The sequence below is a fragment of the Plutella xylostella genome, chromosome 12 (assembly GCF_932276165.1).
Source record: "Plutella xylostella chromosome 12, ilPluXylo3.1, whole genome shotgun sequence".
Taxonomy (NCBI): Eukaryota; Metazoa; Arthropoda; class Insecta; order Lepidoptera; family Plutellidae; genus Plutella; species Plutella xylostella.
This window is the reverse complement of record NC_063992.1, coordinates 1,568,370-1,582,576: the sequence shown is the minus strand read 5'-3', so window position 1 is coordinate 1,582,576 and position 14,207 is coordinate 1,568,370. Positions and strand designations below refer to the sequence as shown.

Here is a 14,207-nt window from a genome sequence, read left to right as displayed (position 1 = left end):
CTGTCAAACGAAATCTGTCAAATTTCATTTTAAACGTTTAAAGTTTAATGTGGTAGCACAGTAGGTTTCTGGAGGTTCAAGTTGATACCTACTTGTGTAGATATAGATACTCTAGTGAGAAACTGCAACCCTACTACTAGGTCTATTTGACACACATCGTGATGCGATAATAAAAAAACGCATCCGCATTTCCGTTACATCCGACTTCGAGCAATGCCGTGTCTAGTTGGATATTTGCCATGATTTATGATCTGCGTTATTCCTTCACTTCCGCGCATTATGATCGTGAAACCAATGAAACTATGGCTGTTTGCCGTGCCTACTTGATTCTTGAAAAGGTAATGACTTTATGATTACTTTAAAAACTGTGCTTCTTCAAGAACCGGAACGGCCAACCAAGAATACGTACAACTATGTAGTTTCCATTGAATGAGATAGGAATCGAAATCTGTCTTTATGGTTTAAAAGGCTGAATGACCTCAATATTAATAGTGAAGATATAATAATCACATATTCTGAAAGAAGGAACTAAAGAAAATCTTACTAATTAATGTGTAATCGACAAACAGAGGTAGGATACACAGCTGGTCTAGGGCTGGTTGATAATCGTGGTGAAAAAAATTGCGTCAGTCAGCTCTGCGTGTCGGAAAGTGCAGTTCATACGTAAAGAGGCACCCTCTCTCTGTCGTGCACCCTTTATAACTCATTCGATATGACCAGTAGATTTTTTTCCTGAAGCAGCATCTAACCCGTTCATTTCACCCCCCAGGACGCGCGGCGCAGCGGGCGAGATCTCAGTGAACGGGTCCTGCGCGTGCGCAAGCCAGTCGTCGGGCCGCGGCGGCGCGCGCTACATCCGGCAGCAGGACGACCTGCGCGCGCACCTCACCGTGCGTGAAGCGATGTCATTGGCCGCCGCGCTGAAGCTGGCTGATTTCTCTGCGCATGAGAAGAAGGAGAAGGTGGGTTTTTGGTGGGCAATAAAGGCGAGGCCTCACTAGTGCGTTGAGTCGTCGCTGCCATACAATTGTGGGACATTTGGGGCGACGTAAGGCAACGCAGCGCAACGCACTAATGGGGCCTCACACTTAGGCATGGGGTTCGTTTAGGCTGCGTTTCCAGTAGGCAAACGGTGTGACGCTGCAAATTGCGTAGAAGGAGCTCAAAACTAGCAATCTGTGGACAGTGGACACTGAACACTCGAGATGTTTAACCAATACGCTGCTAACTCAGGCGGCGACGAATATTATCCCTAACTGAGATAGCAGCCTATATAACATGACATCCGAGTGAAAAAACAAATGAATGCACTTATAGGATTAATAAAATTGAAAGTTATGATTTGCAAATGGGAAAACCCGGGGTGCGTCAAGTAAGTATAGTGGGTGTTAGTCTCATGATCTCATGACTGAAGCCGTTTTGTCATCTTTGTGGTTTGTTCTGTCGCTGCTGACCCAGAAACAATCCCAACCCGCATTAGTTAACATTAAAGTAGCAACCGCAAAATTACTTAATCGGGCAGTTCTTCTTTTTAACCTACATAATGGATAAAAAATTATCCCGAATTTCAAAAAAATTACTTTAGCTTTTTGGTGAACTCTAATAATTTTTATGATAGCTACATTTCTATTCTATCGAAAAAGGTGGTTGGCCGCGAAGTTTAAGTATTTTTTCAAGATTTTCAGAACATAATACGTGGATAAGGCAAAGAAAATTACACCTTCGTCACTGAATCTTTTATTTTTTTTTATCGAAATACTCTTCGTCGATTAAAATGAAACTTTTTTGATACGTTAATAAACAAAATACCATTTTAGAAAACATATGAAGGAATGGATTTTTAGTAATAACAAAATATTTATTAAGTAGTTATTACCACTCTGTCACAATTTCAGCTAAAATAAAGCTTGTTTTTGCTATAAATATTTTTTCGCTACTAATTACAGTCAAAAATTAACAGCATAGACGTTAACATCAATGACTAAATTTAATATGATTTTTCCAAAATTGCACTATTTATAACAGAACATATAAACGACCAAAAATAAGTTGACTACCAGGAGACACCAATCGTTACAGAGTGGTAAACGATGTGACATAGTTGTTATTCTATTAAATATGCGGCAGCGTTTTGGAATAAAACAATTTTATTTAAAAATAATAATTTTGTAATTTACTTATAAATCATTATGGTTTCAATTTAGTCAAAAAAATTACTGGATATATCTTTATTGTTAGTATAACTAATGAAATCACACTTGAGAACCTCTGGAGAGTGAAATATTCGTATTTCAGGAACTTAAAGGACAAATTTGTTCCAACTACATAAAATAGTGTTTATCTGCACAAATAATATTTTCGGCAACCTAAAATTTAAGTAACTTAATGGAAAATTACGTAATTTGTTAAAGTTTTAACCAGCCATATTTCGAAAATACAGCAGTGGCTCTTAGAACTTGAAAAAAATACTCTTTCCTTTTTTAATTGCCTTAGAAGCTGGAAGGACTTTAATGTTATCATCAAACATCCGATAAATCATTCTCCACCATATTAAACAGTCTACCACATTCATCGTCTGTTCTTGAGAACAATAGCACGAAATTACCTTTTTCACTAACGAAACTTTTTATTAATGCAGCGCAAGTGTATTGGACGTTCCTTTCGCTTCTTACTTTAACCAAAACGTGTAGTTTCTCTTCAATTTTTCTTTGGTGAATTTCCTCAGGTTGGAGTGTTTCGTAAAAATGTGACAGATTTGTCGTGTGACAGAGGGGTAAAATGTGTTGCAAAGTCGATTAGCATTTAAACAGTAACATAAAGTGTAATATTCACATGTTGATTGCAAAGTAATTGTTATTACCAATGAGTAAATAACAAAATAATAATTTAATTGTATTTCATTTTAACAATTACCTACGTGACGAAGCTGTCGCCGAATAAACACACGCACCTCCTGTCACACTTTGCGGGTGGCCGATACGCGGTGTCTGGATCTCAAAGGGGAAATCTTACCAAGGGGAAAAGGAGACCTAAACTCTGATCGATGGCAATAAGGACGAGTGGCTCAAACAAATATTTTAAATGGCAACCTACGTGACAGAATGTAACTACTAAAACATTAGGTAGTAAGAGACAAATTTTCAACATTTTTTTTTAATATTTCTGAAATCATTTAAAAATATATATTTTGTTTTACTAAATAGGTAATATCTTCTGGAGTTTAAATAAATTTTTATATTTTATGTCGTCATATATATTTTTTGTAACATTATCGAATATGCGCAGGATGAAGTGGCGGGAGACAGCCAAGATTCGTATGAAATACACCTCTGTCACGCGGATTTACCACTCTGTAACGTAATTTTAAATACAAAAATATAAATTTATATTTTGGTAAACGTGCACAGCCGTTGTGTTTTTAGTACAATGCACGCTGAAATATAAATAAATAAATAAATATTTGAAAAACTCATGATTTTTTCTTCACAACTGATGGAGACTAAGTTATGTAGGTTAAAAAGAAGAACTGCCCAATCATCTCTTCAGCAGAATTTCGCATACGGACGACCGGATCTGACATCCTTGCAAAATATGATTTTATGAAAGCACACTGTAATACTTTAATAATGGTGCATGACCACGGCTATCGTCTAAAAATTTAACTTTTCGTTTCAGTAAACTATTAAAACTTACACTAAGGATCACCCACTACTCGTTCTTACATGTCCTTGCAATTTTTGCAACTTCATCTACTTTCTGCATGATAATCATATTTTATTCCTCTTTCCGGCCAGGTACACGAAGTCTTATCCCTATTGAGTCTGAGTGGGACGTACCAGACTCTGTGTCGCGACCTCTCGGGGGGACAGAAGCGGCGGCTGGCCGTCGCTCTGGAACTGCTGTCTGACCCCTCCCTCATGTTCCTCGATGAGCCGACCACGTGAGTTCCAATTTTGAATTTTGTTTTTCTTTCTTTTGTTTTATGTTGTGATTGCGGTCTCTGGTGTTGTTAGCTGCCAGCTTCTTATATTGATTTTTTATTTGTTTATTCGAAAGCTTTGCTGATCACAGATCATATACATATAGAACCATGGAGTTCCTATTATTAGTTTTAGTACCATAGAGTTATTAAAGTTCTATACATTATATCTACAGGAGCAGGTTTTGGCTAGTAACATAGTAGTTTTATAGGTGTATAAATAGAATAAATAGAATTATAGACTAAAAGATTAGGGCTAAAGGTCTTATAGACTATAAATTCTAAGCGTGTGTAAACTTAAACAGCTTTGATTCTCGTAAATAGTCGTGTATGGAGAACATTAGTTTCATAATTATACATTTTAGTGTCTGTTTTAATTATTTGTTTGCTGCCTGAATACAGAGGTCGTAGGTTCATTACTTTAAACTTCTACATCAAGTGCAGCGAAGAAACCATCAAAGCATAATTACATAATTCACGTGAATGAACTAACTGTAGTAAAGTTGTTATTTACATATATTAGAGCTAGAAGTATTATATATTATGTCTTCGTATTTAAAATGACATCAATTTAACGTGTTAGTATCATGTTTTTACAGAGAATTAATGTATATATAACTTTAAGTATATCTGAATATTTTATACAACTATCTGAACGTTCCAAAACTTAACCCAAACACAAAGTCCTCTTCACAGCAAAACTAACCCAAAACCCGTCCTTCGACCCTGTCCACAGCGGCCTCGACTCGTCCTCTTCCACCTCGCTCATCTCGCTCCTGAACGGTCTGGCTCGCGGGGGCCGCACCATCGTGGCCACCATCCACCAGCCCTCAGCACTGCTGTTTGAGAAGATAGACTCGGTGTACTGCCTAGCCCAGGGCCGCGCGCTGTACCACGGGCCCAGAGCGAGGCTGCTGCCGGCGCTGACCAGCGCGGGGCTGAAGTGCCCGCCGTACCATAATCCGGCAGATTTTTGTAAGTAATTTTACACGCGTGTTTGTAGGTGTAATATAGCTATGTTTAAATTTACCAGAGTTATAGCTTTCTTGAACTAGTGTGTCGGTGGTGGTTCTTACCATGGTGAATGGATTATCCAGTCAGAAAAGAGACGACGATCGCTGACTGCCCAGGGTACGATGATGAACAATTATAAAGTACTTATACTGAATACGTCACTTGCGAAGGCTCCTTTCGTGCACCCCATAAGTTATAGTTAAAGACGCTTGCGTGGACGGCCTGTCCAAACCTCGCAGGTCATAATAATTAACTACGACAACAACAACTAAGTTGCAATGATAATAGGTGGTCATTATACGCCTGTAGCAAAAAGCTCACGATTCGTTTGCTGCAACTGATGATGCGACATCACTCATCCACAGTCTGTTGGACTTTGTCTCTTTGTTGCATTTTAATTTAAAACATTTCTATTATTTTTGCTCATGCTGAACCCCTGGCAGAAAATTATTTTAAATTCATTTGAATGAATACATCAGTCATTATTCAGAAGTTCATACACCCGTAACATTCCATGATGTATGTTTTGTTTTGGCACGGGTAATGTATTGTTACTATCACAAAGGTTAAAATCTAATCGACGTTTGTGCGTAAAACAAAATGCCATTTACCGTAATAGACATTATAATAAGATAGTTAACTATTTATATCTATCCACGTTTATTGTTTGTGTTGGTTAATTTGACGTCACAGCGTTTACAAAACAGTACATTATCTCTAAACGTACCTAATTTAGGTATGTACAAATTGTATTTTTCTAATTTTTTTGGTTCAAATGACAATTTTAATGACTTCCGCTTAAAGTTCAATTGTTATTATTTGTCACTTGTCACAAAAATTTCGCGACTTATGTTAATTTGAATCTATCGTCGCAAATATTATGTTTGTAATAACAGATATTACGTTTCAACTATATTTTGTTTCGTATTTCGTATTGGAAAGTTTGTACTTACTAAAAATATATTCATTGTGAAGACAATCTTGGATGAGAATCTTTTGTATTTCGAGTTATTTTTGCTCCTAATAACGTAAGTATTCTCATCAAAGCTAAGGTTAAATGCAAGCTCAAATAGTGCAACCATCGCCAATTGAAAAAAAAACGGTGAAAATAGCTTTCAAACGGTTGGTTTGGTAGTAATGTTTTTTTTTTCAATTGGCGGCACTAGTAGCAAACACACAGCAACGTCGTGTGACAGACAGACAAAAGATAATTAATTAATCATAATTCATATCGCTGTGACCGCCTGGACCCGTTTCAGGAAACATGAAACCAACATTGTTACAGTTACATTGATAACAATTTATTTTGGTCACTTATTGTCACTTTGAGATTAGAATTTATTTAATAATTACACGCGCAAGCTTCAGCAAATATCTAAGTACTTATATTTCTTATTTTTAAACTTCCTGTTTTTAAGTATGTCACTACCAGTCAGTAGAGGTTTATACATAAATAAGTAGTTTCAGTACTGATTTGCAGGTGTAGGTACTATACAGTCTACAAGGGCTAAATACCGGAACTAGTGGTCATTGGCCGACACTCTCACTTTTCTGTAAAGCCTCAAGTTACTCCCCGAAGGTGGCAAGTACCTATTACAAAAGACCAGGAAGTCATACGTTACAGTTTACAAAACTCATTCATAAGGAAATCAATGAGTTCAGTATACAAAAGCTGTTTACAAACAAAAGCTGTCGTAAAATATACAATACAGACGAACTGAGAACCTCCTCCTTCGAAGTCGGTTAAAAAGAGATGCAAAGTCAACAAGAGAGAGAGTTTGTTAAACAAACGAAGGACTAGGCAGCAAAGATCCCGGGGTCATGGCAGAACAAAATTATATTGTAGGTACCTATATTGTCAATTAAGCTAATTCGAAAAGATAGATTTTTTTAAATTGCATACTGAAAACTAAAATCAAATATCTATTTTTTTTAATAAAAAAAAACTATCTATTATTAATTTATAATACCTTGATCTTATCTCTACCCTAAAATTCACCCATTTTTCAATATACTTAGGTAGATAGTAGGTAGGTACTCACATAGTTCATAGCGGTATTGTTTAAGTACTTACCTAATTATTATTATTGGTTTTCCAAATTAGAAAATAACATCAAATTAAACGGATGATGTTTGCTATACCCATAAAAATAATAGGCCGCAGATAAACTAGAAAGTTTGCGAGACAGTTGTGCAACTGGAAGCGACCGCCGGTTACGTCATGTCAGTAAAAGTTGTCGGGTACTTTCCGTATTTAATAAACTAGGTACTGGAGGGTCACTCCATCTATACTGATGAAAAACGTACGAACGACAGCTGTCTTGTAATGGACAACGTTTAAATACAACGAAATAGAGTCGAAAATAAATTAGTTTTAGTCACATAAAGTGCCATTCAGGCTTAAGAAAAACAAAGTTTCTGAGCCCTGCTGTACTAAACACGACTGTCTCGTTGCATTAAGCTTACCAATTGGATGACAACTCTCTTTTATTAGTTTTTGTTAACCTAGAGTAACCCTACAGTTAGTCTCGACTCTCACAGTTGCAGTAAAAAGAGTGAAACTTTACATCAAGGGTCACATAAATGTGTCCTCCACTCCTCGACTTTACCCAATAATGACACATCACACATGATCAGGCTAAGAGATGGCTAAGAGCTTGCAGCTTACCTGATTAATTTCTAGTAGATTAAACAAGTGCTAAGTATATAAGTAGTTATGTGCAAAGGATAGGTAATCATATATTTAATTAGTTATTTGTTTATTAAACCAATACGCTAGTACATCTAGGAAGTCAGTAATATCAACAAAGAACCGGTAGTGAAAGTATTTTTTTGACAAAGATGTCGAAGTGTTTTGTCTGCTCACAAAAAGTAATAACACAGCTTCTTTTCTCACCCACTTACCTAGATTGTCACGGCATACTATTTTAGTCTTTATTGTTATGTAATACATTACATAGTAACAGCTGGAACCAGTTTTATTTTCTATTTATGTATGTATAAGTAGCAATGAGAAATATGACCTATTGATCTAAAATATTGATTAATGCTCTCGGCATTTTTGCAATGATGACTAAAACGAGAGGATACGTAAAACCATTTACCATTTATTAAAATTAGGTCCTGTTTCACAGAGTCTGGATAATAGCTGTCTGCGGGATATTGAGTGCGTGAGTGCGTGGGATAGAAAACATTCTGTCGCTCTCTGTAAAAAGTATGTCTTAGACAGTATATCTTTTATCTCACAGGTAGCCATTATCTCGACATTGTGAAACCGGCCTTAGTGCCTTCAGAATATCTACCAACAGGATCTTAACCCGCAGCATCTCTCATCCGCTTGGCAAGCCTCATCACACCAACTCATTCGATTTCTTTTTTTAACCCTCAGTGATGGAGGTGGCATCTGGAGAGTATGATGTGGACCTGGTGAAGGTGGCGGGAGTGATGAAGAGATACAAGCCGCACCAGAGCGAGGCCTTCGACCCGCACTCAGTGCCCACCATACCCGCCCTGCAGCATACTAAAGGTAATTTGGATATGAAAGAAATTAGTATAAAAAAGATGAATACTAGAAAACTGATGTTGAGGAAACTCGAGTGAAAGTTAATTGGCAAAAACACTATTAGAGTCAGGTATTATTTCCAGTACAACTGATGGTAACACTTATTTTTGAAGATTATAATCTTATAAAAAGAGCTCAAAGAAGAAGTCTTACTGAATTTGGGCTCTTCTGTAAAAATTACTAAAAGACCCTTTTTAAAGAATTGTCTACTTAGTGAAAAAAATATTCGAAAGAAACAGGAAAAAAATATGTTATGATTACGATGTTTAAAACCATGTCATGGCCATGAATAATAATAGACTCTCCCGAAATGACTGTCGATTTTTGGATTAAAAAATCAAATATCTTATGTTTGTGTTGTCCACTATGACTAGCAATATTCTGATGACTCTGATGATCTGACCACTATCATCACGGAAGCAATTATTAGCCGACGCCAAGTATGAAATTAATTTGTGTAAGATCAACAATCCTAAGTGATAAATAATTTGTTTAATTATTATGTTAATGATAAAGCAATAAAATCGACATTAATCATTGTTATGACATGAATTAACTGCCACTTATAACAGCGATTAAACATTATTTCCCCTATATGGATGCTCCACTACAGACCACTCAGAACATTTTTCATGTCTGAGAGGACCATCACTCTCATACATAACATATTATCCTAACTAATATTATACATGCGAAAGTAACTGTGTCTGTCTGTCTGTCTGTCTGTCTGTTACTCTTTCACGCCAAAACTACTGAACGGATTTGAATGAAATTTGGTATACATATTATGGTATAGACCCTGGGAAAGAACAAAGGCTACTTTTTATCCCGGAATTCCCACGGGAAAACTTTTTAAGGCGAAGCGAAGCGCGCGGGAACAGCTAGTAATGTATAAGATCAAATTTTGTTAACCGAAAATAGTCAAAAACACGCATACTTTTTATTTATTTTCACTATTCCATTTTCTACTGTGGAAAACGTACCTTTACGTTGTATTTATTCCCTCTTACTTTATTATTTCCAGATATAGCCCTAGAACTGAAGTCTATGCCGTTCATCAGTGACTCCAAACATCAGCAGATCTACAAAAAGAACATGTACAGACAATCCGGACTCCTCAGACAGACCTGGATATTATTATATAGGAATTATTTAATGACAACTAGGAATTATGTGAGTATCGTCCATTTCCATTAATTATTCGTTCACAGCAATATGCTAATGTATATTTTTATGGGTCAAATGCAAACCAATCAAACTACCTAGCACGTGTAGACTTGGCTACTTGTCTAGATCCTTATTACTAGATCTTATGAGTATCCTAGGAACCCAACGCGTTTATAATAAAGTTTTATTGTTATACTGCTTGATTATCTTGCTTTAATCATTAATGAGTAGTTTATAGCAGTTATAAAATCGTTAAGAACTCATTTGATTGCGTATTAAAAGAAAAACTGCAAATGAGTCCAGCCAGCACCTAGCTACCTACCTAATAAGAATTTAAATGGCCTGCCTGATTATAAATAACGCGAGACCAAACACAAAGCAAACCAAAATGTTTAAGCACTCGCACATTTTTACGAAAATAGCACTTTAACAGAGCATTTTTTGCGAAACCGCCAACTTGTTTGTAAAGATTCAAGAGACGTTATTTACATACGCTCACTAGTGAATTACTGATGATTCATACAAATTTATCACGGCTCACGCTGCCTGGCGCTACATTGTAACGTAATCACAAAGATCAAAATCACAGTAACGTTACCTAATGTGCTCCTAAACCTAAATCTCACACTGACTCATACGTCTAAATCCAAGCCAAACAGCATGGCAAGACACGATGGCCGCATTCAAAACAACACCCCGTACGCAACTCGTCGTTCATGCGGGTGTTTTTTTTTGTGCATAATACAGTCAGGGGCTAAGAAACCTGACCCCATCTCAGTTATCATTATCACTCCATGAGGTCTCAGCTTTCATTACCCCTAAATTTACATAGAAGACACTAGTCTAACCGTGCCCCCCTTTTCCAGTCTCTCTTCATGTACCGGGTAGCAGCCCACGTGGTGATCGCTCTGCTCTTCGGCTACCTGTACCTGGGAGTGGGAAGCGAGGCGAGCAGTGTATTGGGGAACTATGTGTATCTGTACGGGTCGATGCTGCTCGTGGTCTACACTGGGAAGATGAGCGTCACGCTGTCATGTAAGTAATGGTCTTAGTCTTCGTGACAAATGCTACAGCTGGAGTAGGGTTTCTAGTTAGATAAGTTGTCATACGCTGACTGCTTAGGGTGCGAAGGCGTTGTAAAAAGGTACAATTGTACAGTACCAAATGAAAATGTGTAAACAATTTACAGACTATATTTAATGTCTTCATTAATCATTGTAATTATCAATCTATTTACAATCTAATATAGTAACATCAGAGTCGAATATCAAGTGATACTGTTGACGTAATAGTTGTAGGAAATGATATAATTACTAAGTATTCGTGATGACCTCTGCCATTTCAGTGGATCAATATCATGAGCCAGACATTGCACCTACTTATTAAAACAGTTGACTACAATAATGATATTGAGGCTTGTCATCAAATTGTGATACTTACACGAGGCATATAAATACGTGTAAAGTTCATGAAATCGCTTGCGCCATAGAATAATATTCATGCGTCTTTGTAAAATTGGCTTATAATGACGAAAATGTTTGTTTTTTCAGTCCCCCTTGAAATGGATATCCTTAGAGCGGAGCACTTCAATCGATGGTACAATTTGGGGCCGTACATTGTGTCTATATTGGCAGTAGAACTACCATTCCAGGTGAGGCTTTACTATATTTTTACCACTATATTAAGATCACTCTATCTTATCTGAATTAGGTACATAAATGAGAAGATACTTTTTGCATTATCGTGACCGGCTGTGACTGTCCCGTCTGAAAAAATGCACATATTTTTCTTAGATAAGTAACTAAATCATTAGTGTTGTTATACTTTACAAAGTTCTAAGTAATGTTTCATTACAATCTCATTTGTGATAATTATAATTATAAGTTTTTAACTCCTCTTCTTTATCTCGTAAGTTTTTCATTGCATTCTGTTCATGTAAGACTGTAAGACCAATGCATTAGCAATTAGACTCAAAACCATTTTGAAATCATAGAGCATTGAATTTTTTCTACCTTCGGTATGTATAGGCATAAATTTTTTTTTAATTTATTTGCCTCTTTTTATTTCTTGCATTTGTACTTATGTCTTCTTTACCCACTCCTAACTTCAATTTATCCTCATCTTCCAGATGATATCGTGCGTCTCCTACGTGGTCCTTTCCTATTGGCTGACGGACAACCCGCTGGAGCCAACCAGGGCCACCCTGTTCCTTGCCACCATCGTCGCCACCTCCCTCTGTGCCCAGGCCTGGGGGTACTTCATAGGATCTACTACTCCGACTAAGGTAAATTAACTTTTTTGTTTACCTATTTTGATAATCCACTCTTCTGCAGTGGACTATCTTGGATTTGTTTTGTCATGCTTAATTGTTATTTTCAAAACATCGTCCACTTACATCTAGACTCTTTTCAAATTGTAAAGAATATTTTTAATAATGTTTAAGTTCAACAACGCCTTCACATACAGTTATAGCAAGAACTTTATCTTGAAAGCATTTGATAAACATTAAAAATCTGCTTCCTTTATTAAAGAGGTATGACCATCATTATAATCGTAAAATCATCCATCATAACAGTTATTATACCTGTTTCCAGATTGCCGTGTTCCTTGGCCCGGTCCTGGCTTGCCTGTTCTCCGTGTTTGGCTTCTGCCTCGCGCTGTCGGACACTCCTAAACCTTTCAAGTGGCTCCATCATGTCTCCTACTTCCGAGCTGGCTTCCACATCGCCGTGCACTCAGTCTACGGGTTCAATCGGACTAAGATGCACTGTAATAAAGGTAATTATCGGTATTCTGCAGAAATTGTTACAGGCCGCTTTGTTTATACCAACTCTGCATTCAGACCATGTAGATATATGTATAAGATGAAAGTTAGTAGCAGCTAAGTGTATGAACATAACTTGTGTCGCGCGACGATATTTGTGTATTTATCTTATTCTCCGTTGGAGATGGAGAGCATTCTATTCTAATGTGTTACTATTTATCATACACTGTTCCCAGTTTGCGGAATAGCCATCATCTTCAGCTAATAATCATCCACTGCTGGACATAGGCCTCTCCCAAGGAGCAGGCAGTTAATATTGAAATATGGCTATTTCTTATTTACATTTTTTTTTCAGAATACTGCCACTACAGAACTCCAAGCAAGTTTCTGACCGAAATGGACATGGAATATATCGATGTAGGTGGCAATATGGCGGTAGTCCTCTCAACTACGGTCATCATGCATGTTCTCACTTGTATCGCCCTGTGGTACCGTCTGAACAAGAGATGAAGACATCGTCCAAATATATCGATGTGTAGGTGAAAGAAAGCCTGATGCATGTCCAAACTAGTAAGGATTATCTTGATTATTCTGTGATACCACTCTCATCAACGCCTGTAAAGTTTTGTTTATCAATTTGTGTCGCCACTTTTTCATTTATGTTTTGTTTCATTTGTTACATCAAGCTCTTCTTTTGTACTTTTTTTCTCTGAGATTTGAACATAACTTGTGGAAATATCAAAAATATTGAAATGAATAGATTTAGATAGATAAATGCCAGTGTAAGTTTTAAATTAAGTTTGTAAGTATTATTTCGTAAATTGTAAGTTTTTATGAACTTTTATTTCTTAACTTTCTTGCAGGACGAAACTAGATTTATTTATTTATTTTTGTGTTAGATAGTTTTAGCAATGTTTTTTTTTTGTTATAATATTATGGGTAAGTGATTATTTTTATTTTAAAATGCAATGATTAACAGAAAATAAGCACACATACGTAATGTGCTGGACATTTAAAGACTAATAAAATGACCAACTGACTTCAGATCTTACTTATAATGTAAAATGTGTACTTACTTAGAACCTTTTGTTGCCTCTATCTTTCTATGCACTTGGGTGTATTTTCTTACAACACCTAAATATTATAGGTGCCATAATCAATGATGAAGGAATATTATGCCTAATTCAAATTGACATACATATTTTAATAGACATACACGACATTAACCACTTAGATCTTAGCTACTGCCTTTACGTTGGACTGAGATTATGCCTATAGTGTGATATTTTAATGTTAACATTGCTGGTACAAACGCATTAAAATAATTATGACATAAGCATTTTTTTATAAATAAATATGGTTTCAATCATTTTGTTTTTTTTTTATTTAAAACACTATATTTCATTAAACTCTTACATTGTACAGTCTAAGGGAAATAAATCTGACCTTCCGCAGATTGTCAATCGTACCTGAGAGGAGTCAGATTTATTTACCTTTGATATAGGGGTTTTTTTAAAGTCGTGCGGGATGGTCGCCATTTTCCCGTTTTAAGGAAATATGTTTTCAATATTATGTTCTAAATTAAACATAGGTATTCCTGAGGGGATCCGTGTTTATCTACTTGAATGCCCGTTATCACTGCACTTAAAAAGATAATATTTCAACTAGATCCTTATCTCTTTAAGGGGAGCGCATAAGTGGTAACATAGGTACCTACTGTC

At 36.4% G+C, this 14,207-nt stretch overlaps 1 protein-coding gene across 2 annotated transcripts in view; it reads left to right on the top strand.

The window, feature by feature from the left end:
- The window catches only part of LOC125488514 (ATP-binding cassette sub-family G member 1-like), a 49,569-nt gene extending 35,714 nt beyond the window's left edge, over positions 1 to 13,855 (top strand). For both annotated transcript variants that reach the window (XM_048624713.1, XM_048624712.1), the window contains exons 4-13: positions 770 to 962; positions 3,795 to 3,940; positions 4,716 to 4,954; positions 8,382 to 8,519; positions 9,580 to 9,728; positions 10,589 to 10,757; positions 11,273 to 11,373; positions 11,851 to 12,006; positions 12,317 to 12,500; positions 12,842 to 13,855. In XM_048624713.1, coding sequence (XP_048480670.1) covers positions 770 to 962; positions 3,795 to 3,940; positions 4,716 to 4,954; positions 8,382 to 8,519; positions 9,580 to 9,728; positions 10,589 to 10,757; positions 11,273 to 11,373; positions 11,851 to 12,006; positions 12,317 to 12,500; positions 12,842 to 12,996 — 1,630 coding nt within the window. In that variant the 3' untranslated portion in view covers positions 12,997 to 13,855. The remainder of the gene's footprint in view (positions 1 to 769; positions 963 to 3,794; positions 3,941 to 4,715; positions 4,955 to 8,381; positions 8,520 to 9,579; positions 9,729 to 10,588; positions 10,758 to 11,272; positions 11,374 to 11,850; positions 12,007 to 12,316; positions 12,501 to 12,841) is intronic.
- The last annotated feature ends 352 nt before the right edge of the window (positions 13,856 to 14,207 follow it).